Below are 27,339 nucleotides of genomic sequence, written 5' to 3'. Positions count from 1 at the left end.
CAAGATACACTGAACCAAAATGTTGTTTCCTGAGAAAGGTGAGGGGTCTTTCCTTTGAGATTTGTCTAATGAGAAAATTCTATACTGAGACGACATTTCATTACCAGAACTTCATGGATGGTTTTGTTAGGTTCCTATCCTTATTTACATAGAGATAAAACTCCTAGTTGGCTAGGTGTTTCCCCTCCCCAAATCCCTTCCAAAACAAAAAAACAAAAACCCAAAAAACCGAGATTTTCATTCCAGGGTAAAAGGCGGCAAAATAACTTGGTCTAAGATGAAATAATCTTAACGTATTTCTTTCCACACATTTTCTTTAAAACCTTTGTGATAGTGAACAAGGAAGAAGGAGGTACGTGTTCAGTACTAATTCCTTTCAAAACCAAAAAATTTGTAAAAAACAACGCTTAACACAAAATTTGAATTAACTTTATTTCCCCTACAGTCAACAACTTCTCTGCATTGAATTTTAAAGCAACAAAGTAAAATAAAATCCCCCAAATGACAAGGTATCAGAAATCCAGACTTCGTTACACTCTATTTGTGAAAATGTTCAGCCATTTTATTGTTCTGTAAAAGAACCATCATCTGGGTCAAAAATGAATTCTATAAATCAAAGAATATTCTACACCTTGGAAAAGAAAATCAGCAGTAACATTCTCACTGAACATTGTAAATTACATTTTTCTTCATAAAAGGTACATACTATTCTGCACTTTTCCACCAAAAGCAGTGGTGTGTTATGCTTGTTATATAAAAAAAAGTTCTATCCTGTGGCAGGAAAAACCCTTTCTCTTTCACTTTTACTAAACAACTGGAGAAAATGTTCAAGTCTGTATAAAGTTGCCTATAAGCTGGAAAGTGAACTTGTTCAATCTCCATTTACATTTTAGTGCACTTTTTGACAATTGTCACATTTTTAATAAAAGTAAGAAAATGCATATAGCACTAAAGAGTGTTTCATCAAATGCTTAAGGGATTAAAACACATGGAGCAGAGAACAAAATCACTGTGATGAATGAAACTGTTTTAAAATAAGAAAAGTCCAGGCAAAGTTGTTACAAGTCTTTTGCCATTTCGATGAGTCACAGAAAATGAACTTTGGACACCTGTCCACTTTAAGGGTTTTTTCCTTAATCTTTTGCATGTAAACATAGTGCTAACTTCAGTACTAAGATACCAAAACCCCATCCTGGCAAGCAACATCCTGTGTAGTTGCCATGATTTCCAAAGAATATAAATTTAGCCCTTGAATGAACAATGTATGAAATCTGCTCTGTAAGTACCTGGTGAAAACAACTGCTAACAGCAGTAATAATGTGTCAACATAAAAAGCTATTTGAATCAATTAGCTACTCAGAGGTCCATCTTTGAAACAGCAGCTTCTTCTCAGAGCAAACAGTAAGCAATAGAAAATGTACATTTGATGAAACATTCTTTGCATTGGAGAAACATGAAAATAAATATAATTCAAGGAAGTATAATTATTTTTCTAATGTCTTTCTCAGACCTGTACTAGTTTACTGGTTCAAGAAGCTCTCATCACCTTTTGTCACTTGTATTTTACATATTGCTATTTGGGTAATTCAAATAAAATGCAGGTCTTGTAAAAGAATAAAAACATTGACAAGTATGCATGTGCCAGGGACCAAATTAGAGGGTTCTTTGGTGCAATTAGTCCAAATTCTCAGATTTGAAGGATAATATGTACCAATAAAAAAAAATCTGCTGCTAAACATTTACAGCAGTGCTCTGTCTTGCTTCACATTAGAAATCGAAAACAGCTGTTCTCAACAAGCCAATTTTATTTTTTTAATCAGGCATTGCCAGAAAATTTTGTATATTAACCCGGACCAGTGATGGTTCTGTACCCTCTGTTGCTGTGAAACACGACATGAGCTAAAGGCAAAGACCGGTTCTCACAAGGACAACTGCTTCAAGTTAGGAACCAGAACAGTGCATTTAAACAGTCTTCTTAGATATTTTCTTGCCTTTCTTAAAAACCAGCTTATTTTTAATGTAGCCACGCTTCCTTTTGGTAGTCTATAAAAAAAAAACACACATAGTATTAATGCAAGTTTCTTACTGATTAAAAAATCTATACACACACATCGTTTACTGCACTATGACAACTTAGTAAGCTCTTTGCTCTTCTTGTGACTGTATTCCTTGAATAGTTCAGTGAATGCCATTAAACTGTTAGTGGTGTTTCTTACCTGAGTACACTAACACATCCAAGGTGAAAGGACTAGGTTCCTAGACATCCTCACCATCAAGTGAATGAATCTTCAGTTCTCTTCTCAACCACAAAGTGCTGAGCTGTAATTATTCAACTTTCCAGGCAAGAGAGAATACGTAACACTAGACTAAGGAATCAGAAATGGTAATGCTGCTCCTGGTTTAGCCTCCAGGAAATTAGGTGTGTGCCAGAAAAACAAGTTAATTTAGTAACTCTTAAGAGTCCCTGTTTTCTGTAAAATGAACATGACTGTAACCATCTATAAAACTGAGAGATATAATCACTTGGCACATTCTCTAAAAATAATCTTTTAGGTAAGAAAATAAGCAATTGAAAATGTAAAGCAAAACAACATTCCTTCAGTTTCATACATCTTTTAAAAATAAAATATTTTTCTTAACAATTCAGTATCCCACTAAAATACTTTTAATAGATGTTTCCTAGTATTAGAAACAAATTACTGCAAACGTAGTGGTACAAATTTCTGCAAAAATATTTATGTTAGAACCCTATAGGATAAATCATAGGCACATATGTCTTTCAATCTGATACACAGCCTGAGATATTGAAGACAGCAAATATTTTTTGAAAATAAGTAATTTAATGCAGCGTCAAAGCTCTGGGTTAACAGAGGCAAAAGACTCCAGAGACTGACCACTCAATTCAATTTTCACATTTAAATACAACTCTCAGAGGTTTCAGAAACTGGGTAAATCCTGCATCATGTTCCTTTACTCATGATGTTCAATTCAAGACAATTTATAGTAGTTTCTAACAGGGATGAGAACACAAGGCAAAATGCAATCTTTCTTAAGGTACTAAAAATTAGCTACTGCTAACTTGTTAACCCCATTATGTTACCTTAGTATTGAACTGATTTTATTAAGGCAAAAAGTAAGAAACTTCAGAGGGCATAATTTTTAAAAATTCAAACCAGATCTAGTAGTTCCTATATTATCATTACATCCAGATTCTAACAGGATACTTTTTCTATGAGGTCTTATGATGTGCCCCAGGAATATGCAAGTGTGTAATAGCCCTCAGGGTGCTTTTCTCCTACTGGCAGTGAACCATGCCAAAAAACCTTTTCTGCAGCCTGGACTATAATTTCTAGCACCTTAGTCATGCCGGCTTTGTGATGGCCGGTAAACTCTCAGAATGCATGCTGTTATGTATACCCTCCTCCTCCAAAGTCAAAACCAGGGTAGAGAAAGGAAAGTATAAAAAGCATTCCTTCATAATGCTAGTACAAAACATCTAAACCATGGAAACCAGAACGTCAAAATATGTTATTGGCTACCAGAATATATGTTTTGGGCACACAAGACAGATTATGTTTTATTTATCCATTCACATTTATTTTGGGAAAATGATGGGAAGGCAAAAGAGGTCAAATTAAGAAAATTCACTGCCTTTGGGGTCTATATCATCAGACAAGTTCAACAGCCCTCTTTCCGCATAAAAAGTACACCTTAGTTATACATACTTAGATATCTTAGGAGTAACTGCTTTGAGACTAGCAGCATTTGCCTTGTGTACTGGTGTGACTCACCAGTTTCTCCTACCTCATAGCCGTGACAATCATCTGATTTCTTAATGTTATTTTACCTAAAGATGATGAGTTTTCTATGACTAACACAATGAATGTCAGCTCTATGTGACATCTTTAAATACATTAGTCTAGATTTGGTAATTTACATCTGGCACATAAAATATTCATATAAAAAGCTTCCACTGACATATCACACCATTAATATTCAGCACTTTTATAGTACAAATTAAAATCATCTGTATTTTGAATATATTTGATGTATATTTTAATAAACAAAAAGTTAAGACAGTTGTTTCAATGATATAAAATAGCTGATCTATGTAAACCTAAGCATCCTTAAAAAATGAGAACTGTAGTCTAATAATAATCAGTATTGTAAGCATAGTACCTTATAATGAACCTTAACATTTTATCTGACTGTTCATTACTTCTTATTTCCTAGTGCTGGACAACCTATATAAATACTCATTTTTAGTCATCTTTTATAGCAAAGATTATAGATCTATTTGGCTTAAGTGAGCAATAATGACCCCCAATGAAATACTTCATATCTTATATAATATTTATTAGAAAAGAACTGCAGTAGTCTCGTAATTCCTGCCTATAAGCTTTGTCACAATTACATAAAAAAATAATTATCTTAAGATAAATGATTTTTTTTGGGCTTCAGAAGGACTCACCCAATTCAAACCTATTCTTTATTCAATGAATAATAGAGTAATACCATACTCAGAATGGAACACGAAGATGCAATATAAATTTGCTCTGCTCAAAAGATGAAGAACTAGTCATAATTATTTTACTTGAGAATTTAGCATTTTTACTTTCATACAGGTTTGGAAAGCGATGGCCACAGCTACATCTTACTTCACAAGTAAGTCTTACCAGTGGGAATAGCACAAACCAAAGCCAGAAGGCCTCTGGAAAAATCTCAGCTTGGGATATCTGAAGTGCTCAGTTTGAAAGGAATGCTCCTAGCAGGCTAGCCTGATATTTAGTTTATATTAATATAGAAGCCACAGTCTTTATAAATCTGGCAGATGGAAATTTATTGCAATTTCCAGAAATTCTTTTTCATACAAACCAACCAACCTTAAGTTACCCTTTAATGCCTTCACTTGGCACCCACCTTCTTTGACAAATACTTCTGTTTTGGGAAAATGTTGGTGACTCGAGGTTTGTGATCTAATGTCTCCCTGTTATCAGGTGCTTTTACTTTATATATCCTAACAAGCCAGTGTTCTGATGTAAAGGCTTCTTCCAAATGCTTGAATTTAATGTCCTTATTTCCAATCTCAGCATTACGTGTTCGGTCAAAACCTGGGGGTGTACGAAAATCCAGCTGCAAAAGTAACATTATTACTGGGTGTTAACCACATTGGAAAACATTCAGTGTTATAAGACAGTAAATGTTATCATTACAGTAATACCTTCTCCCTTTAAACTAGGAAAACAATCAAGTAATCTATCTTAATAGTTCTCATGTATTGCTAACTAGACAGGAAGAAATCAGGAAGACAGAAACTAAGTACATCAGAGTAAGAATTTCACAAAGTCCTTAGAGTAGATGAGCATCCTAAAGGCATTAAAAAAAACCCCACACACATACACCCCAAAACATAGAAATGAAATCTATCAAAGCCCTTTTTATAGGTATACAGACAGAACACACCCAAGGGGCTTCTTTTTTCAGGGCCTTGCACTATCCTCTCTGCCTGGCATGTTCTTCATTCAGCTATTTTGCATGGCTGGCTCCTTTACCACCCACTTCAGGGAAATATTTTCTTGAGATTAGTGACTGACAAATCTCCTTTATTGTTTCCTTAGAGCATCGTGTTCTAATAACATACATTATTAACATCTTTACTTACACTAAAAATTACCTGTATCTTCGACTGGGATGTAAAAATGTCTTTATCTTATTCAAAGTGTAGCTTTATATCCCAATTATTATTTGTTAAATAAATGCACAAGTAAGCAAGAGATACTACATTCCGAAAGTGGGAACTACAAAGGACGCCAAATAAAAAAACCAAATCGTGAAAGGATTTATGAGGGATAAAAAGGGAAAACATAGGGAGGGAAGGAGACTTTAAGAAATTCTCAGACTGTCTTGGTGTGGTGGCTCACACCTGTAATCCCAGCACTTCGGGAGGCTGAGGCAGGAGGATGGGCTGAGCCTAGGAGTTCAAGACTAGCCTGGGCAACATAGCAAGATCTTGTCTTTACAAAAAACACAAAAATTAACTGGGCATGGTGGTATGTGCCTGTAGTCCCAGCTACTCAGGAGGGGAGGTGGGAGGATCAACTGAGCTCAGGAGGTCATGGCTGTAGTGAACCATGATTGCACCACTGTACTCCAGGATGGGCCACAGAGTGAGATCCTGTCTCAGAAAAAAAAAAAAAAAAAAATTCTCAGACTAAGTTTATGTTGACATACAAATCTAGCATAAGTAAATTAACTTTTTCCCCCTTTTTTTTTTAAACAGAGACTGGGTTTCACCATTTTGCCCAGGCTGGTCTCGAACTCCTGGGCTTAAGTAATCCTCCCACCTCATCTCCCAAAGTTCTGGGATTACAGGTGTGAGCCACCAGGCCTGGCCAAACTCAACTTTAAAACAAACATGAAAACCAGCTCTCCTTCAAATAGTGAATTACTTGTTCTTGTTTATCTATATGATAGCAAAAGTTATACTTCATATTTTAACCATATATTATTCTTGAGTCAGGTAGGCATCAAAATGAATGTATGCTGGGAACATGGCTTAAAATTACTGATAAACTTGAAAGAGAGGAAGAAAACAGTCCTTTGATGTGATCAGTAGTGAGCACAGAAACTAGCAACAAGCCAATCAGAAAATATGTTTTCTGGGGTAACTGATTATTATAGCCAATGTGCTTCTTTCTTAGCAAGAGTTTAAAGACCAAAGTGTGGCTTTCAAAAGAAACTATAAACACAAAAACCTAAATCTAGATTATCATCTGCTTTTTTTAAAGTCACCTACAAAGTAATTCCAAGTGAATAATGATAAAATATAATCCACTTGGAATTACTTGAAGCAACACAACAAACAGGAACACAGTATATGCTAACTATTCTGAAACCAAGTGAATATTCTAGTCCATATTAGCCACAAAGATGGTGTTTTAGAAAAGGATAAAACTTTGGGCCGGACGTGGTGGCTCACGCCTATAATCCCAGCACATTGGGAGGCCAAGGAGGGGGAATCACACGGTTAGATCGAGACTATCCTTGCTAACATGGTGAAACCCTATCTCTATTAAAAATACAATTAGCTGGGTGTGGTGGCAGGTGCTTGTAGTCCCAGGAGAATGGCATGAACCTGGGAGGCGGAGCTTGCAGTGAGCCGAGATCACACCACTGCAGTCCAGTCTGGGCAACAGAGCAAGACTCCCTCTCAAAAAAAACAAAAACAAAAACAAACAAACAAACATACTAAAAACCAAAAAACAAAAAAAAACCAGTAACACTTGATTCACAAATTGAAGTCCAAACATACCCCTTTAGTTTTGATAGTTATCCTGATTTGCAATGATAGTATAAAATTAAGCAAGCAATTTTTCCTCTGCTTTATTATCAACTTAACCAGAGAGCAATACAGAAATAAGCACTTTTCAGTGAAACTAATAGTACGAAGATAGTAATTTGGGACAGACACTTATAACAAAGGACAGATTAACAATAGCAAAACAAATTTATTAAGACGCTCAGCGCACATTATGCAGGAGAAACCTCAATGAAAAGGAACTAGGCCGGGCGCGGTGGCTCAAGCCTGTAATCCCAGCACTTTGGGAGGCCGAGGCGGGCGGATCACGAGGTCAGGAGATCGAGACCATCCTGGCTAACATGGTGAAACCCCGTCTCTACTAAAAATACAAAAAAAAACTAGCCGGGCGTGGTGGCGGGCGCCTGTAGTCCCAGCTACTCGGAGGCTGAGGCAGGAGAATGGCCTGAACCTGGGAGGCGGAGCTTGCAGTGAGCCGAGATCGCGCCACTGCACTCCAGCCTGGGTGACACAGCGCCAGACTCCGTCAAAAAAAAAAAAAAAAAAAAAAAAAGAAAAGGAACTCAAAGCAGTGGCTTAGAACTCTGGCTTATATAGCATGCTCAACAAAGAACAATCCATTTGTGGAGAAAGGACAAAGGAAAGTGGTTTTAGGCCTCCAAGATGGGAAAGTAGAAGGGTACATATATGATAAACTAATGGAGTAAGTTTTGTTTGCAGATTCCTCTGGTGCTTTCTCTGGGCTGATAAGAGTCTTAAGAGTTGTCTCCAGTAAAGGAGAATTTATGTTCTGCCTTTAGGTAGAAAAGAGGTTAGACAGAGCTTTTTCTCTGTTTGCTGCTTCTAAATTGCCTTCAGCTCAAAATTAACTTTTATGTCAAAGCAGCATATTTTGGGGTGACATATTCTGGTTTCCTTAAAAATCAAGTCATCAATCCAAGCACCATTATTTACAAACAAGAAAAGAACCAAGTGGAATCCAAGGCAGATACAAACTGTCTGAGAGTTACATGACTTGACAGAACCTGATCGAAAACACAGGTATTATGACATCAAGTCCATTGTTTCTTCTTTCTGCCACAATGCCTCTTTACACATTCACTCATTTTGTAGACCCTTAAGCTTTTGTACCACATCATTCTAATTTACTAGAAAACTCTGACTCAGACAGCTCTAGCTATTTGTGGTAATGGAGAACAGGGAGAGAGTGAACATCTGAAGTGACTATTTACTTCAATTCTTTAATTTTAAGCTTTTCTCCACCAAGCAGCAAAGTGACGTACCTAAGACACCACACTGTTTCCTAGCTAGGAGAACTCTTCTTGGAGAACAATACTTTCCAAAAGCATGAGGTCTAAAGGTGAGATGGCAAGCAAAGATTGGATTTGAGGCTACTGTTAATAAATATGTTAGAAAGAAGTCCTTGATCTAAAATTTTATTTTCTAATTTCTCACATATTAGTTTCAGAAATCTAAATTTAATGAAAAAAAGACTATTAGACAACCACATTTCTCTTCAGCACAATCAAAACATCATTATCCTGTTTTCTAGAGGCAAATAAGACTATGTTTTAAATATTATTTTGAATGGAAAATTAGAGGAAAATGGATTTAACTAACCTGCATTTCTCCAAATCTGTAGTACGACATTTTATACATAAGGCAATTCAACAAAGTAGGGGATCCTGCTTTGTCTACACGGAATTCTCCCTGTGGGGTAAAATAGTCACTTTCCTACAAGGAAGAAACCAGAAGTTCCATATTAGTTCAACTTAACATATTCAAACCTATAGTTTCCTCTTTTCATTTCCCCATAAGAATAAGCTTTTGAGGTATCATTATAAAGCCATATTCAGTTACACCTCAAAAAAATAAATCCCACCAGACTTTAAACCATGTTATAAGGCCTTAATTATTATCATTTTTGAGACAAGTTCTTGTTCTGTCATCCAGGCTGCAGTGCAGTGGCATGACTGTGGCTCACTGAAGCCTTAACCTCCTGGGCTCAAGCAATCCTCCCATTTCAGCCTCTCAAGTAGCTGGGACTACAGGCCCACAGCACCATGCCCAACTAATTTTTGAATTTTTTTTGTAGAGACAGGGTTTCACCATGTTGTCCAGGCTGGTCTTGAACTACTGGGCTCAAGTGATCAGCCTCCCAAAATGCTAGGATTATAGACATGAACCACTGCGCATGGCCACTGTCATAATTTAAACAGACTGGTACCAACACCATGGCTTAATACCACACAGGGCTGGCTCTCTCAATTACCCATCCTCATCTCTGTTACTCCTTTTCAGAGTTTTCTTAAGTGTTCTAGCTAAATTTTTCCATATGAACTCTAAATTCGGCTTCTTTAATTGGGGAGCAGAATGTTAAAAAAACTGGTGAATTTTTTTGGGTTAACTTATAAATTAACCTCTATGAGGAACAATTTTGGCACTCTAGGTAAAAAAATGTAATTTCTGAGTCAGAAATTCCTTTTCTAGGAATTAACGCTACAGAGATACTCGTATATGGCCAAAATAATGAATGCAGAAAGTTATTATGCATTGTTCATAAGACCAAAATATTGGAAACAATCTAAATTCCATCAATGGGGACAGGTTAAATAAATCATGGCACACACACAAAACATGCAACATACTGTGCAAATGTAAACAAAGGAATGAAGAAGCTCTCCATATTCTAATACGGAAAGATCACCAAGACATATTATGAAGTGAACAGGGTATATAACTTGCTAGAAGTAAAAATCACAAGAAAATAACCAGTGATGACCAGGGACTTTTCCCTCTCTATTTTTAACTGACAAATAAATTTGTGTATATTTATGCTGAAGATCATGTTTTGAAATATGCGCTGTGAAATGGCTACATCAATCTAACATATGTATCAATCATATTTATTTTGTTGTAGTGAGAACACTGAAATATCTACTCTCTTAGCAACTTACAAGTATATAATGCATTGTTATTAACTATAGAGGAACTTTCTGGGGTTTTTTTTGGGGGGTAGACTTGTTTGTATATCCTCTTATACTTTATTTTTGAACCAAAGAGGGGTAGACATTTATTGTATATCCTCTTATACTTTACTTTTGAACCATATGACTGTATTATCTATTCATGAAGTTTAAAAATAATTTAAGATGCACAGAAATTTAGGATTTCTGTATATCTTCATGTTCAAAGCATACATTTAGAAACAGTGATCTATCACATGTCACAGTTTTAACACTACTAAAGCAAATCCACAAATAAAAACCACATACTGGGAGAATTAAATTTCAGAAGATTAATACAAAGAAATAATGTTTACTAATCAGTTAAGGGAAACATTACAGCACTGACATTTTTGATCAGGAAATCTGAGGCTTTACTTCATCCCCATCACCTGACACCTGCATATATTTTCCCAAGATTCCTTTATTCTGCATCAGTGGCAATTACTCTTATCTTTTGTGCCTTCATCACGTAAAAGCACAATGCTGGATGTCCATCTTAGCTCACAATTTAGTAAAAGAGGTAAGACAGACTCCAATACAAAACAGCAGTGGTTCCCAACCTTTCTGGCACCAGAGACCGGTTTTGTGGAAGGCAATTTTTCCACGGATGGCTGGGGGCTGGTGGTTTCTAGATGAAACTGTTCCCCCTCAGATCATCAGGCATTAGTTAGATTCTCATAAGGAACGTGCACAGTTCACAATAGGGTTTGTGCTCCTATGAAAATCTAACGCTGCCACTGGTCTGATAGCAGGCAGAGCTCAGGCGGCAATGCTCGCTCACCTGCCCCTCACCTCCTGCTACGTGGCCCAGTTCCTAACAGGCCACGGACCAGTGCTGGTCCGTGGCCTGGGGTCTGGGGACTCCTGCAAAACAGGTATAAATAATTTGGTGATGAGTACAGACGTTGAGTATACCAGAAAAGGGCTTTCAGAGAGGGGACAAGTCTGTGGCAGGGAAAGTATTCCAGGAAAGGAACAGTAAAAACACATGTATCAGGTGAGTCAAGGAAAGAAACCACAAGCAAGTTTCAGGGGCTGGAACATACTGGCAGAGTAGAAAAAGGTGGCAGAAGAACAAGAGACCAGCAAAGGAAGGCAAAACATGAAGAGGTTTACATTCCAAGCTAAGGGGTTTACACTTTATACCAATGTTTTATCAGAGGTTGTCTATTTTGTACCAGTCCCTAGGCGGGGGCTTCAACTACTTTACTATAAATTCTCATTAAATGGCACTACAAATTCATTATCTTTGGCAAAAGATAACCTAGTCTGCCTTGGTCACCATTTTAATTCCAGATCCTAGAACTAGACCTAGTGCTCAAAGCATATTATGTTGAGTGGCTAAAATAACTTGCCCAAGTTGACAGTTTTAGTTTTAACTCATATCTGTCTGGTTTTAAGGTCCCTTCCCTTAATCTACTGACATCTTTTGGGCCTAAAAGTAACATGATCAATTTCATCTTATACTGGGAGGGAGGAAACAGGATAAGGTAAAGATAGCAATTTCAAGGTTACTATCTTATTTCAGGTTTACAAGCATAAGGGTCAGTACTAGAGTGGAAGCAATGGAAATGGAAAGAAAGGGATGACGTGAGAGGCTGTGAAGAGACGTAAAAGAAAGAAGTCTTGGCAAGGGACTGCTTCATAGGGGAGAATGGAAATATTAGTTCCATTTTGAGTTCAAAAAGTTTTAATCTAGGAAATGCCTCTAGTATCTTTAATAAATAGTAAAATCAGGGTAAGGAACTAATCTGAGGGATAGGATGATGAAACAAATACAATGCAATTATCAGGATCAGAGAATTACTTGGACACAGTACCTGGAATTATCTTTCACATACCTGGAATTATCTAGTTTCTTACCCGAATGTCTTTGGGATGTTCCCCTTCAGCTATCCTAACCATCCAGAGAAACTTGTTGATATCATCACCAGAATAGCCAATAACCCCTCCAAAAATAACCAAAACATAATCTACATCTAGAGTCCTCATGATTTTATAGGCTGCCGTTTCATTAGAAGACATAGCTTTTCCCACCTGAAGAATTTAAAAAAAAATGAGAATGTTTTTGATTACTCCCACATTCATAAAATCAATGTATATTTTTACTACAACATGGAATTCATCAAGAGTTTGTTTTACATGGAATTTTTTTTGCAGAAATGATTTCCTATGAATTCAACAAATGCACTGAAATTTATGAACCTCTCAACTATAACTAATTTATAGTCAAAAATCAGAACACACGCTCTAATATCTTGCTAAATAATTAAGTTCTATGACATTAACATTTTATGATGAAAGCAGGCAAGCTTAGAAGAAACAACTTCTCACAACTGCAGACCAGGGCTGGCCAGTGATCTTGCTAGCACACACATTTCTTCTCCCCAGTCTAGCACACATCTGATAATTAGCTACAACAGGAATACAAATAGAATTCATTTGGTTAAGACTACTCTTTGTATTTAAAATCTTTGAAGTACAAAGAGGTGATTACATTAATCTATGTAGATTAGTTGTTTAACAGCTAGAGGAACAGTCTGCCTATCCATAAAATACAGTGCATTTACTTTACATATTTGCAAATAATTTTTAGTTTATAACATCAAAAATACAAGCCAAATACTTTAAGTTTCAGATTTTGTCTAATTCTTTAGTAAGCTAAATTTATCATAAAATCTACCAGAAATCAGCCTGTAATTCTGAATGATACTCAGTACCATTCTTAAAAACAAAATAAATAAGCACAACTTGAACTCACTTTATGTGTAAAAAAAGTATTTTGAGAATTCAGCAGAGTACTTTTCATCCACATTTTTCCTAGTCACAAGTGAAGCCTGATTGCTAAAGAGTCAATAGAGATTTTTTAATCTTGTGTTTATTAAATCCTTACCAGTGCTATGTGGCTGTTATTCCAGGTGTTATTATCCACCAACGTAGTTCTATTAGCCATTCCAGCTATCTGATAGCCATAATCCCACCAAGACATTACTCGTGCATGTTCATCTGTATTTTGCCTTAGCCAAAAGTAAGCTTCTCTAAAATCATCTAAGATATTCCTGGTGCTGAAAAGAATCACAATACTCTTTTAAATGAGATGTCACAAATGTGAAGAGGCTAACTTAAAATCTTGAGGTATTAAACCACTGAATGTGTTCAGATTTTAAGGATGGTAGTTATTAAATAAAAGCTTCTACCGATGAGGAAAAAAAAAGTGAAACAATGAAGAGCCAGACTAGTGTTATTCAAACTGTGTGTGTGTGCACAAACCACCTGCATATCTTGTATTAAAAAAAAAAGAAAAAAAAGCCGATTCTGATTCAGTAGTTCTGGGGTAGGGCTTATTAGTGTACAAGCCTAATAAGCTCCCAAGTGAAACAGTAGTTGAAAGCCATGGCAATACATAAATCAGCTGTTCTTACATTTTAGCTGCATCCGAATCACCTGGGTCTGTTAAGCCACAGACTGCTAGGCCCCAGCCCCAGGTTTCTAATTCTGTAACATTAGGGTGAGGTCAAGAATTTGCATTTCTAACAAGTTTCATGTTAATGATGATGCTGTGCGTACGAAGACCACACATTTGAGAAAAACTGATGTATATGATTATGCATGCAGAAATACTCTGGAAAAGAGCATGAAATACAATGATTACTACCGATGGCACCTAGGTGAAGGAGAGGACAAAGAAAGGTAGATTCAAATACAGAGCTTCACAGAGAGCAGAAGGCAGAGGCTGGCGGGGGCGGGGGCGGGGGCGGGGGCGGGGGAGAGTGCACAGGGATGGTTAACAGGTACGAACACAACAGGGTGATTACAATAAAAAATAATTTAATTGTACATTTACAAATAACTAAGACTGTAACTTGATCGTTTGTAACTGAAAGGATAAATACTTTAGGGGATGGAAACCCCATTTTACACGTGATTATTACACATGCCTGTACCAAAAGACATAAATAGAATGTACCCCATAAAATATGTATTTACTATGTACTTACAAAAATTAAAAAATTAAAAACAAAAAAACAAATGCAAAATCTCACAAACATTCCATTTTTTAATTATATCCTTTGAGACAAAGAAAAAGAAGTGTAAGTATAAACTGTTTTTGTATCTGAGTTATTTTCTTACCCATCATGATTGTATGACGCCAGGACTACACTTGGACTAGAGTAGGCATTGCTTGTGACCCAGGTACAGTGGACAGCAAACATCATCAATAGCATCAGCATCAACATGGTGACAATGCTTTTTATATTAGGGCCTAATCCCTCTTCAGTTTTTTCCTGTTCAGTTACATGTTTCCTCACTTTACCTGCCTGAAGATATTTAAAAAACTGGTTAGACAAATTCATTATTTGACTTGCTTCATTAAGACACTCAATGGAAAAAGTTGGGAGACTGTTTATCAATTTAATTCTATGACTCAGAAAATGTATAACCATCAGATATTCTGATGTGGGTGATGGAGTGTTTTCTAAAGTCAAATGTGAATCAGGTTTCCTGGGAATCTACTGCTTTCAAACCCAGTTGTCCTTACACTTTAATTAAATACAAAGGAGATTAACCAAACGACCCCATTCTAGTGAAATCCTAATATGTAAATTCTTATAAAATCTTAATTCCACATCCTGAAAATGGCAATGCTCAGCTATAATTTTGACCATGTACCATTTTAGTACAGGAAAAAACTGCATTAACAGAATCAGTCTTCCAATTTCCAAATCCTAAAACCAACAGACTTGTTAAAACTACGATTATCTTAAAAAATCAACTTCCCCAACAAAAAAGGGAAGAGAGAATATAAAAAGTCACAATTTCTAAATTTCAAGGCTGGTTAAGAAACCACAAAGCAACAACAAAAAAAACCCAACGATAACAACAAACACAAAAATCAGGAATGTGGGCTTATTAACACAAATCTTAACAAATTAAATTCATCTTACAGAAGGAAAGAATTTCAAAGTTAATACCGATACTGGGAAGTTTAATTTCTTATTGGTATTTTAAAGCCTAGGCAATATTCAAACAGCAAAGTTTAATATGTCATCCAAGACAAGTGCTCCAATTCTTACAAGTCCTTTTCACACTTGCACCAACTGAGAAACTACAGTTTAAAAACAAATTACCTTGTATTGGCCGGTTACCGATTGCTAACGAACTGGAGGGTTTTTAAAAAGGCATTTTGCTCCCACCATTTTACTGTTCACCCAACCAAATATCACTTCCAAAATATTTTGGAAGTATGTACTGAGTATGGACCTGAAGAATAAGCACTTGTCTGTCCACACGGTTTCAGAAGGTTTACAGTGCCAAATGTTATGTAATTTAGTAGAGCATCAAGTTTTTGCTCTCAAAAATGGAAGGGTATATTAACAAGGGTATATATCTTAAGTATTTAGATAACAAATGACCAAAAAGAAGTAAGAATTCCTTCTCTGATTACATTCTATTTTCTAACTCTGGGCTAAAAGACTGACCAGGATTCACATTTTGAGGCAAACAGTGAAGACCAACTAGAAAAGTCACAGTTTGTCAAAATCATCATTTAATAACATTTCTTGGTATGTATAGTTCTTACTGTGGTGGAAAAATTAAGAAAGTACATAGACAATTTAAAGGCCTTACTTTAGATTCCCCACCTTATCATACAAATTTCCTGGATTTCTTTTGTCATCCTCATCACTGCTGTCCTCCACAGGTGGATTTTCCCTTTTCATGTCATCCCCCAAATAGTGCTCAAAAACATTTGAAAAGGCAATTGCAGACAGCATACACACGACTGGAGTCAAAGTCAACATCAGTCGCACCATCACTCCAGCAAAGTAGACAGCACTGATTGCATATAGAGCAACTGCAAAGACAAATTCTCTTACAATATGTCGGAGGGGAAAAGTTCCCAGGAAACTGAACTAGATACTTAAAACCACACTATAAAACCAATCTGGAATTATATAAATGTCTCACAAACGATCTAATTGTTTCTAAATTGATACTACTGACCAACTGATTAATTAGCCACATTTAGAAATTATAGCTAGTGTTCACTAAATAAAATCTACATATCCACAGTTTAGAAAAATGTATATTATTCTAATTTAATTAGTTATGAAGAATTAGACTTAATTCATTATTTGTCAATAACATCATAAAAAATCCATAGCTGGCAGAGAAAAACATATCTGGTGCATGATATCACCAGGCAAAATAAATATATAGATTTTATTTTTATTTATTTTTTTTTTTTTTATTTTTTTTTTTTGAGATGGAGTCTCGCTCTGTCGCCCAGGCTGGAGTGCAGTGGCGCGATCTCGGCTCACTGCAAGCTCCGCCTCCTGGGTTCACGCCATTCTCCTGCCTCAGCCTCCCGAGTAGCTGGGACTACAGGCGCCCACAACCGCGCCCGGCTAATTTTTTGTATTTTTAGTAGAGACGGGGTTTCACCGTGGTCTCGATCTCCTGACCTTGTGATCCGTCCGCCTCGGCCTCCCAAAGTGCTGGGATTACAGGCGTGAGCCACCGCGCCCGGCCTAGATTTTAAATCTATAAAAAACCAGTGCCAAAATCTGGCATGAAGCCTGCTTTAAAACAAAAACGGGATGAGAAGAACATAAGTTATTAATCAAAGGAGGAACCAGCAAAGTTACTGCCAAGAAACTTAAAAAAATTTTTGAAACAAATTTCCAATAGCCAGAGCTTTCTGGATAACGTGCTAATAACCACAGGAAAAGGCTCTATTTCTGGCTGAAGGCTATGACTTTACAAATTCAGTGAGTCACGTGAGCTCCTATCTTATCTGACGCTAATTTTTTTCTGACTAAAAAGTATATCACATCATATTCTTAACTGTGTATCTCCATGAATTTGTATATATACACACCTGTGTAACTACAACCCATAATGATATAGAACATTTTTATATGTCCTCATGCCTCTTCTCAGTCAATAACTATCCCCTCCCCTACAAAGGAAGGAAACCACTATTTAGACTTCTAAAGAATTAGTATTCTTTATTCTTGAACTTTACAGGAATGTAATCACATAAAAATGTATTGGCTTCTCTTAATTCCCCATCCTGTTCTTTTATTGATTGCTGTGTTGTATGTCACTACAGATATATAAAAATTTATTCATTCTACTGCTGATGACTTTGGAATATTTACCATTAGGGGTTACTGTAGATAAAATTACTAGTGCATTCTTACACATGCCTTCTGGTAGATATATGCACTCATTTATCTTAGATATATACATAGGAATGGGATTACTTAGTCATGAGGTTTAAGTTAAACCTTCTTGAATGATGCAGTATTAACAGGGCCTTATCCAGGGTCCATTAACCTAGAGAAGAATGAGTGTGCCATCCTTTAAACTGAACCCCTACAAGTGCTGTTCTTTCTTTCCTGATTCATATGTCACTCATGGTCCAGGCCCCATAATTGTACAAGTTTCTAGCATTACAAATTACTGACTGGTGTGATCCTGTGCACGTGATAAAGCTTTTCTCAGTTTCAGTTTTTATCTTATACCAAACAACCACGGCATATTTCATGTGCGATTAAATCACATAGAAGCCTTTGATATCTACTTATTTTGTCCACTTGTATTAGAAATATCAAATCCTAAATACTTGGCTTTTAAATATTTTGTATTTCAATTCTTTTTAGTTGGAAATATACAAATCTATCAATGAAGAGGATGTTTACTGAAAGGTGACCCTTATTCTGTTATAAAATGGACTTTGCTCTGAAATCTGGAGGATGAATGTCCCTAAAAGCTTCTTCCTAAATAAAATTTTACTCAGAAAATAAAGTCAAGGCTATTGTCAACAAAGTTAAAATTTTCAGTTCTCAAACACAAACTATAATAACATTAACCTCTCAGAAACCATAATATACTAGTCCTAAATTAAAACAATCAAAATACTTAATACAAATTCAATGAATTTTTTTTTTTTTTTTTTTGAGACAGAGTCTCGCTCTGATTCCCAGGGTGGAGTGCAGTGGCTTGATCTTGACTCACTGCAACCTCTGCCTCCCAGGTTCAAGTAATTCTCCTGCCTCAGTCTCCTAAGTAGCTGGGATTACAGGCATGTGCCACCATGTTTGGCTAATTTTTGTATTTTTAGTAGAGACAAGGTTTCACCATGTTGGCCAGGCTGCTCTCGAACTCCTGACCTCAGGTGATCCACCCGCCTCAGCCTCCCAAAGTGCTGGGATTACAGGCGTGTGCCACCATGCCCGGCCTCTCAATGAATTTTTCTTGGTTAAGCACCTATGCAAAATAAGGGAGAAAATGTGTGTCGAATATACAGAGTCAAACAAAGAGAAACAATAATTTAAAGTAAATAATCTCAAAAAGAAAAACAACTATTCCATATCAAAGTATTCATTAAAAACCTCTCTTACCAAATACTCTTTCATCGTTGATATTTTTGATGCAGAACCAAAGGCCTGCTGGGAAGGTACATACAAGAATATGTAGATCAAAGAAGAAAGACACCCAAGTCGTAGGCTGATGCTCAGACACTGATGCAATAATTGGAATGTGTATTTTTGCATACCTGGTATTAAAAAAGTTAATATTGTTTACAATTATGTGATAAAACAGTTGTTCCTTTTAGATGAAGAAATCTTGTTTGGTTGTATAAATGGTACCTACTCCCTACCCCTTCTTATTTAAATATACCTTCCAAAGTAACCAGCTATACTGGATATAAACCTGTTTGGTCTATGTTGGTAAAACTAAAACTAATACGCCGTCTGTAAAATTGAGACAATTATCTAGATCCAGACGTAAGAATGTTGGCTCTGAATTCCAATACAAAAATTTCTGTTCAAATGGCAATTTGTTCTGCAGTTTAAGTCAGCATTTTTCATGTTTGCATCAGTGAGTCTCATTACCTTTTGGAATTATTACTACAGACTGAATATCCTTTATCTGAAATGCTTAGAACCAGCAGTGTTTCAGATTTTAGAATATTTGCATTATACTTATCGGTTCAGCATCTCTAATCTGAAATTCTGAAATGCTTCAATAAACATTTCCTTTCAGCATCATGTTGGTGCTCAAAAAGTTTACGATTTTAGAGCATTTCAGATTTTGAATACTCAACCTGCAGCAGAAATACTTCACCCAATAATTACACCTTACACAAAGACGATGCCTTGCTTGACACAAAGCTAGCATGGAGGCAAGTGAAGGAAATGGAAAGAACTGAAAAAATTATTACTGAAACACTCTGAGATTCTAAAGTAGTCAATTAAAGTTTAGAAATTAAGAATAAATGTAACTGCACAAGTTAACCTAGCAATTTAACCTAATCAGAATAACAGTCTACAACTTGGGTTATCCTTCAAATTCGTTAGTGATTCATAGGCTGAACTCTTGAAGTATGTGTCTAATTGTTAGTTCCAGTCATTCATGCATAATTTGCTCATGTCCTTTAATTAGACCTGGACACAAGTCCTTCTGGTATCACATCAGAAAGCATGTCTGTTCAATAAATTTTTATTGAGCCACCTGGGGAGTAACAAGACAGAACAGCAGAAACAGAGGAGGGGCATAAATTATAATCAATAGATGTTTTCTAATCTCCAGGAAATCATTTTAGAGACAAAAAGTTTTACTGAACTAGTCTAATTCAAAACCAAATGTATTAACTCATTTTCTAACAGCACTCTGGAAAAACCCCACAACAGATATATATTCTGTTTCACAGATTTAAAAAACTTAAATCAGATGGTATTAGAAAAAAATTAAACTTTCTTCCTATCTATGGCAATTAAATTATAACATAGTATCCTTAACAATTCTTAAGAATAAAAAATTATTACTAAAGATGAAAATGTTTCATGTTAGGTAAAAGAAAAATCAATCTTTAAATTGCACAAAGTTTACCTAAATATTCTTACAAACAGAACGGAAACAAGGAGTTGCCCATGCAGAACAGAAATACACAATGTACATTTCATACTAAAGGTGCATTCAAAACAGGTATCATAACAAGATAAAATACAAGGAATTTAACATTTACTAAACTAGCATCTTTGGTACTTCAGAAATGTTGCCCAAGAACTGAATGAAGCACTGACAAAAGAGATAAAAACAAAGGAAAAGGAGTATTTCAATAAATACGATGCCAAACAACAGAACTGCACTTACCCAGTGTCCCACAGTGAATAAAACCTGCCGCTCCATGGTGCAATGTAACCTTGGAAGAAAAAACACAGAGGAAATTAATCTGCCTTTTTATTATTTTGTAAATCTCTTATTGCCTTTATGTTTATTGTTAATTACAGACAGACTTAAACTAATGTTCGAAGAATTTCAGTTTGCATTTATAGATGTATTTCGGACAGTTGGCAGTCAGAAAAAATAAGGTAGTGATCAAATAAAAACAATATCCATGGAGAATCCATTTCCAGAGAAACCCACTTGAGATAAAGTTGTACAGTTTTCCAATTCTCTTAAGCTTTTAGTTGACTAACAATGCTAAGGCATTAAACAAGACCAGATCATTAAAAAAAAAAAAAAAAGGAGTTGGGGGGGGCAGGGGGAAGGGAGTTTCTAAATGATCTAATTCGTATGCCATATCTCACCAGATAAATTCAAAGATGATTTTAAACACTCATGGCTTTTACATTAATTTGACAGAATAAATTTAGAAATAATTTAATTTGTTTCTAAGGACTGGTAAACCAAGGTTAGAGGGTAACTTAGAATCCAGAAGCAGACTGAAACTGATTCTGTTAGTAAACTGCTGAAATGTAGGGGAGAAAGAAGGAGTGTGTGTGCATGCAAGAGAAAGTGAGCATATAGTAGGTAAATAACAGTTCTGATTTTTTCTTTTTTCTTTTTATAGTTTGGGCCTATTCATCCAGCAAGAGAAGGATGCTTTAAAGTAGATTTATAAGAGCTTGACGCCACAAAATTAAGATACACTGTTCAAAAAAAAAAGAAAAAGAAAAAGAAAAAAAATCACTTTGTAGTCATACTATTACTCAGATGTTAGAATGTTTGGCTATTATTCTTGTATTGTTTGTACAGACAGTATTCACATCCTACAGGTGATAACACCTACCTGTATAAGTCAAATAGATGACACTAAGGAACACAGCACCTGCGGCTAGTGATACACCCAAAAAGAAAAGGGTCTGGAACTCTTGTTTTGTTAATCGGTCTCTCAGATACTGCAAGAAAGCATAAGCTTGCAGCAACGCAAAGACACCTAATTAAAGAAAAGGGTCATATAATCAATAAAGCAGTTTTCCAAGGCTATTTAAAAACTTTCATTTGAAAGAGCTTCTTTGAATGTCCTGTACCATTCATATCAAAGACTAGTTATTTCATTTAGCCAACATTTCCTTTGTCAAATGACAGCTGCCCAACTAATACATACAAAAAATTCTGTCACTTTTTTTTTGTTTTTAAATGATCAGACTCCTCACACATGTACCAGGCCGAAGGGGGAAAAATTCCCATTTGAGTAACAAGCTCTATTTAACACATTAAGTTCCTCCCTTTTCCCTATATTTTAGGGGGGTTTTCTGGGGTGGAGGGAAGTAATTTTTTAAAATCGTTGAAAAACAATTCTCCAATTTGTTTTGCTGAAGGATACAAAGACTTAGGATCAGGATAATCTTGATATATAGTTACTATTTTTAACTGAGTAATAAGATGTGACCTTAATTACACATTTAGACAAGATTCTAAATTAGCATCAGGGCCCACGCCAAATTATGGCATCTTGGCATTTGAGAAACCAGCAGAAGCTGGGAAGTCTTTCTCATCTTTTCTGTTTGTTCTCCCCTGAGGCAGGTCATAAAATAATTCTCTGACTTTCCTGTAAGTAGGTTATAAGATCCTCATTCCAGAGGGGTCCTTCTACTACCCAGAGGAAAAGATGAAGACACAAGAGATACCAAGAAGAATATGAACAAATAGCCTTTAAGTTCTTCCCAGTCTATTGCCATTAGATCATACTTCTCTTTGTCCAATCTTATTTCTACATGACTGTCCACTCTTCATCAAACCTAAGCCTAAAAATACAGTTTCCCTGCCTTTTAAAAATGTTCACTTCTGAAGACTCTTGTGTCATGTAAAATTCATGCTTTTCTCTTAATCTGTCTTTTGTTAGAGATAACAATCTTTTCTCCCCTACATTAGTAAATACAAAAGTGAGTGCTAACATATACAAAACTAAAGGAGTAACTGCAAAAACGGATTCTCAAAAAGTACAAAACATGATACAAAAACATTAAACATAAAACTCTGTAAGAATCTTCAACCATCTAGAACATTAATTTTAAAAAATAAATTTAATTTTAAGGGTTGTTTTTTAAAAGTCCATTTTACAACGGTTATGTTAAGTATTATCAAAGATTTAGAGTTTAGGAAATGTTGTAATGCATATGTGTAAAGACAGGTGACTGTGTAAATAAAGACATTCTATTCATTATTGTGTACACAACACTAAATACACATCTCTCCGTGTCTCAAATTACTACTTGGTAAAGAGACGACATCCACTCAGAAATCTAAGTATAACAGTAAGTTAGTGATTCTTAACTATTCTGGGAAGATGGGGATTAATTCAGACTCCACTGAGAATCTGATAATAAACTCTATAGAAACACCATGTCTGAAAGTTATATATTGCTATCTATATAATATCAGTGTACAGATATTACAAATAAAATAACTACCCGCAGACTTCCAATGGGTCATGAACCTTGCAATGAGAATCTCTGATAAAATTTTTATCTACAGATTTCCCATAATTGTGACTCAGATTACTTTGGTTGTCACTGCAACAACTAAAATGATCAAAAACTGTCATCTCTTGGAAGACTGCCAATCACACGTCCACATATTCTTTAGAAGAAGGAAAATACGTATTTTTTCATACCTGCAGCTGCCATGTGTTCACTTGTTCTGATTGGCTGGAATCCCACAAAAGGTATCTGCATGGATAATATTAAACCCACAATGTAGAAAGTGCTATATGCTATAAAGACAAAATAGGAAACAAGGATAATTTACTACTACCATTAATTACCTAAAACATAAAAGTATATGTAAATCCTGTTTTTTAGCAAAGTATTAACTGAACTTAAGAACAGAATCTTGAAATGACTTTTATTAGATGTACATTTGTTAACCATATATTACAGATTGTGAATATTCTATCCATTTTCAAAAAAATTAGTACTGTATTTTGCAGATCATTACAACAGTTTGTGAGACTTGTGTTGCACTCCTTTCCCAGAAATCGAATCAAGTTTGTTTTGATCTACCATAAGTAATCATTAATATGACTCAAGAAGCCAAGTAACATATACATAAAATTAAGTAAATACCAGTCCTACTGGCATTAATCCAAAATACACATGACTTAATACTCATCACCACTGCCAGCATGTGTGAATACCTGCTACTGTCTCAAAAGCTCTCAAGTATTTCCTACCTTTTTATTATCCCATAATACTCTTTGAATAGTACTATGAGTTAAATAAATTCATATGTCCACCAAGTTTTCTGTAAAGAACTAAGTACACAGAAGTCAAGCCATTATATACACCAGCTACTGAATTTAGCATCTAATAAAGGAAACTCACTTCTTTTCACACTAAGTATATTATAGTATTCTCGTCAATCTAAATTAAGTTTGTCAATCTAAATGGACAAGGAAACTGGGGAGGGATTTACAATTTGTGTCAAATACTTGGTTTATATGCACAGACCACTGTTAGGCAACTGATTAGAGAGAAAGTATTTGAAGTCACTGAAACTAAAAATTCAGTAGAAACAAAGATAAAGCCCATCTGAGATAAGTCAATGTAAAAACTACTCCATTTATACAGATTACACATCATTTATACAGATTATACATAACTTAATTATACATCATTTAATGCATACCATTTAATAGTTTTTGGCAAATAAACTACTCTATCAAAAACAAAGATTGGGGGTACATTTAAGAATACACAATACACATATTTGTGTATCCTATATACTGTGTAGCACAGACTACTGCACACACTTTCCTCTTCACTCAACTTAGATGAGAAAGAATATTGATTTGCTTTTAAAAGAAACCCATCTAGAGAAGGTAAGTTATGGGCTACTGGTTCAAATATTAAGTTGCCTCACAATCTATATGATGAGATGACCATAGTGTTAGGAAGACAGTAAGAAGCTCATAAATTTAATAGGAAGGACCAAAGTAAGTAAAGTTTTCATTGACCTCAAGCTAATGGAGGACCAGCTGTCTAGAGAAGACAACAGAAGTAATCCATCAGATAATGTTCTTTCCAAACACATTAATGTCGGAATGGAATTACCCTCTATGACATGCCCAAATGCAAATGTAATCAAAGTTAAATAAGAATTTCCCCATCACATGACCTGAAATGTCTACAAATTACAAATCAGCCTGTTGAAGCCCTGATAAAGGAGTTACAGAGGCAGAAGAAAAAAAAAAAAAAAGAACCATGCATACTAACGTATAAAGAAAATTAAAAACTGAGAACAAGATCACTATGTAATCCTGAACAACTACTTAACAGCAAAAGCTTCAGTTTCCTCACTATAGAATATGGGTTGGACAAGACTTGTAGATCCCTCCCAACAATTATAAACTAATATTCTATTATCAACAGGCCTTTCAGATATCCAGAGCTGAGAAGTCAAACCCTAGACAAACACAGAACACACAAAGGCACAACGAGAAATTGACTACACCTGAGTAAACCTTATGTCATTTATGTTTTTATTATAGCTAAGTCCACTTATGTTGAAACACCACAACCACCTCTGAAACTGGATTTCTTTCTTCTAAGTACAAATAAACATTGAATGCTGTAACACTGTCACAGAATTTAGATTCAGTATAAGAAATGATACAAACTGAATGAAAAAGCCCTCTTAAAAAACTGAGGTGAAAGTCACACTACATAACCATTTTAGAGAGAACAATTCAGGGGTATTGAGTACACTCACAAGGTTGTGCAACCACTACCCCTCTATAGTCCCAAAGAATTTTCATTGCCCCAAAACAAAACCCTACACTCATTAAGCTCTTACTACTTCACATTCTCTCCTATTTCTGCCCATGCTAACCACAAATCTGCATCTGTCTGTATGGATAACTGGTTCAATCGCAAAGGTAATAGGTGTTGTCTTTGTCTTAAAGTAAAAAGTGAAGAAGTTTCCACCCTATTTATTTCCCTGTAAGTCACATTCTCCAGAAATAATCACTAGCAGGTATATGGGTACACAAATATATATTCACATTCATATTCATTCATACTTTCTCTCTCTTCAAATGGAGCCACACTTTGCTTGACAATGTAAAAATTTTAGCAATCACGTTTGGTAACTAAAGATGAAGTTTCCTCTTAGACATTTGTTCAAATTCGTTTCCAGGCATATCGGAAAAGAAGAGTAGACCTGACAATACTCTCAATTGAGCACTTTCATGCAACGTCTCAGAGACATTTACTGTCATTAGTAAAGCAGAAAACACTTTATACAGAAGCAAATGCACTGGGGGTTAAGTTAATAATAAGAGTGATGGAGAGTTCAAGAAAAAGAAAGTATCAGGAAATGAAAAAGCCCAGGTGGGACTTTAATTTGTATTATTTGGTAAACATAGGTTAATGCTAAATAAAGTAATAGAAACAGACAAGTTTTAGACAGTATTTTACCTTGAAACTTCCTCTATCCCAATTAGTCTCATTCATACCTACTTACCAGCACCAATGAAACAAATTTGATAAATGTGATATCTGCAACATTCCAAACATAAGCATTTACTTTTAAAAGAACTGGACCCAAGTCCCTAGTTTTTACATTTTTTGGATCACTGATCCTGAGATGTTTACATATTGGAGATACATGTTTTATGTGATAGCACTCTTCAGTACACGGATAGACTGTTTGAACACCCCTTATCTAAAATGCTTGGGACCAGACGTTTTTTGGACTTTTGGAATACTTGCATTATACTCAACAGTTGAGCATACCCAAACTGGTGATGCGAAACAGGAAACGCTCCAGTGAACATTTCCTTTGAGCATCAAATTGGCACTCAGAAAGTTTTGGATTTTCAAATTAGGCGTACTCAACCTGTACGTCCAATAAATAAAGTTGAAGATTGCTTGCCAGATAATATGTCAAATACCACAAATACCTTGCTTAATACTGACTGCTCTGCTTGAATTTGTAAAATTACACATATATTGCTATACCTCAATTTAAATCTCATTTATAAATCTACATTTTAAGACACAGAAAATAAGAAATGAGATACATTTGAGTAAAAGAAATGGTGAAGTAACTCAATTCTTAAAAATAAACACAATCTTGGCCAGGCGCGATGGCTCACACCTGTAATCCTAGCACTTTGGGAGGCTGAGGCGGGTGGATCACTTGAGGTTGGGAGTTCGAGACCAGCCTGACCAACATGGAGAAACACTGTCTCTACTAAAAATACAAAAATTAGCTGGGCATGGTGGCATATGCCTGTAATCCCACCTACTTGGGAGGCTGAGGTACAAGAATCGTTTGAACCGGGGAGGCGGAGGTTGCGGTGAGCCGAGGAGATCGCATTGCACTTCAGCCTGGGCAACAAAAGTGAAACTGTATCTCAAAATAAATAAATAAACACAATCTCCACTGCAAAATGAAAACATATGCTTTTTGCCAGACGTTGTACTATAGCATCTAATACATGTTCAGAAATTACCCCTTCAATTTATGCATTTAAACATTAACTTTAGTATGGTCAATATATTCTAAAAGCAGAAAATCTTAAGATCAATCCTATCCTCTAAGAGTCAGATAAATTGGTAAAAATCAGAGATGTAAACAAACAACCATAATATTAGGAAGGAAGGTCATGTGACATTTGGTGGAGGGTAAGGCTCTATAAAACTTAAGATCTCTTCTCTTCTTGACATGGACAATGAAGAGGTAATTAATGTCTGGTACTGCTCTCTAGTGTTC

General features: G+C 35.6%; 1 protein-coding gene across 1 annotated transcript in view; it reads right to left on the bottom strand.

Moving 5' to 3' along the window:
* Positions 1-407: 407 nt before the first annotated feature.
* The window catches only part of STT3B (STT3B, catalytic subunit of the oligosaccharyltransferase complex), a 106,485-nt gene continuing 79,553 nt past the window's right edge, over positions 408-27,339 (bottom strand). Inside the window, exons 6-16 of the mRNA XM_025375653.1 lie at positions 23,237-23,335; positions 21,410-21,556; positions 20,491-20,539; positions 18,735-18,889; positions 15,969-16,180; positions 14,458-14,645; positions 13,220-13,391; positions 12,190-12,363; positions 8,939-9,052; positions 4,921-5,133; positions 408-2,043 (exon numbers count right to left, since the gene is read on the bottom strand). Of these exons, the coding sequence (XP_025231438.1) occupies positions 1,963-2,043; positions 4,921-5,133; positions 8,939-9,052; positions 12,190-12,363; positions 13,220-13,391; positions 14,458-14,645; positions 15,969-16,180; positions 18,735-18,889; positions 20,491-20,539; positions 21,410-21,556; positions 23,237-23,335 (1,604 nt within the window). The 3' untranslated portion in view covers positions 408-1,962. The remainder of the gene's footprint in view (positions 2,044-4,920; positions 5,134-8,938; positions 9,053-12,189; positions 12,364-13,219; positions 13,392-14,457; positions 14,646-15,968; positions 16,181-18,734; positions 18,890-20,490; positions 20,540-21,409; positions 21,557-23,236; positions 23,336-27,339) is intronic.

This window comes from Theropithecus gelada, chromosome 2 (assembly GCF_003255815.1).
Source record: "Theropithecus gelada isolate Dixy chromosome 2, Tgel_1.0, whole genome shotgun sequence".
Classification (NCBI taxonomy): domain Eukaryota; kingdom Metazoa; phylum Chordata; class Mammalia; order Primates; family Cercopithecidae; genus Theropithecus; species Theropithecus gelada.
Note: the sequence above shows the minus strand (reverse complement) of the source record. Positions and strands in the feature narration are given on the sequence as shown.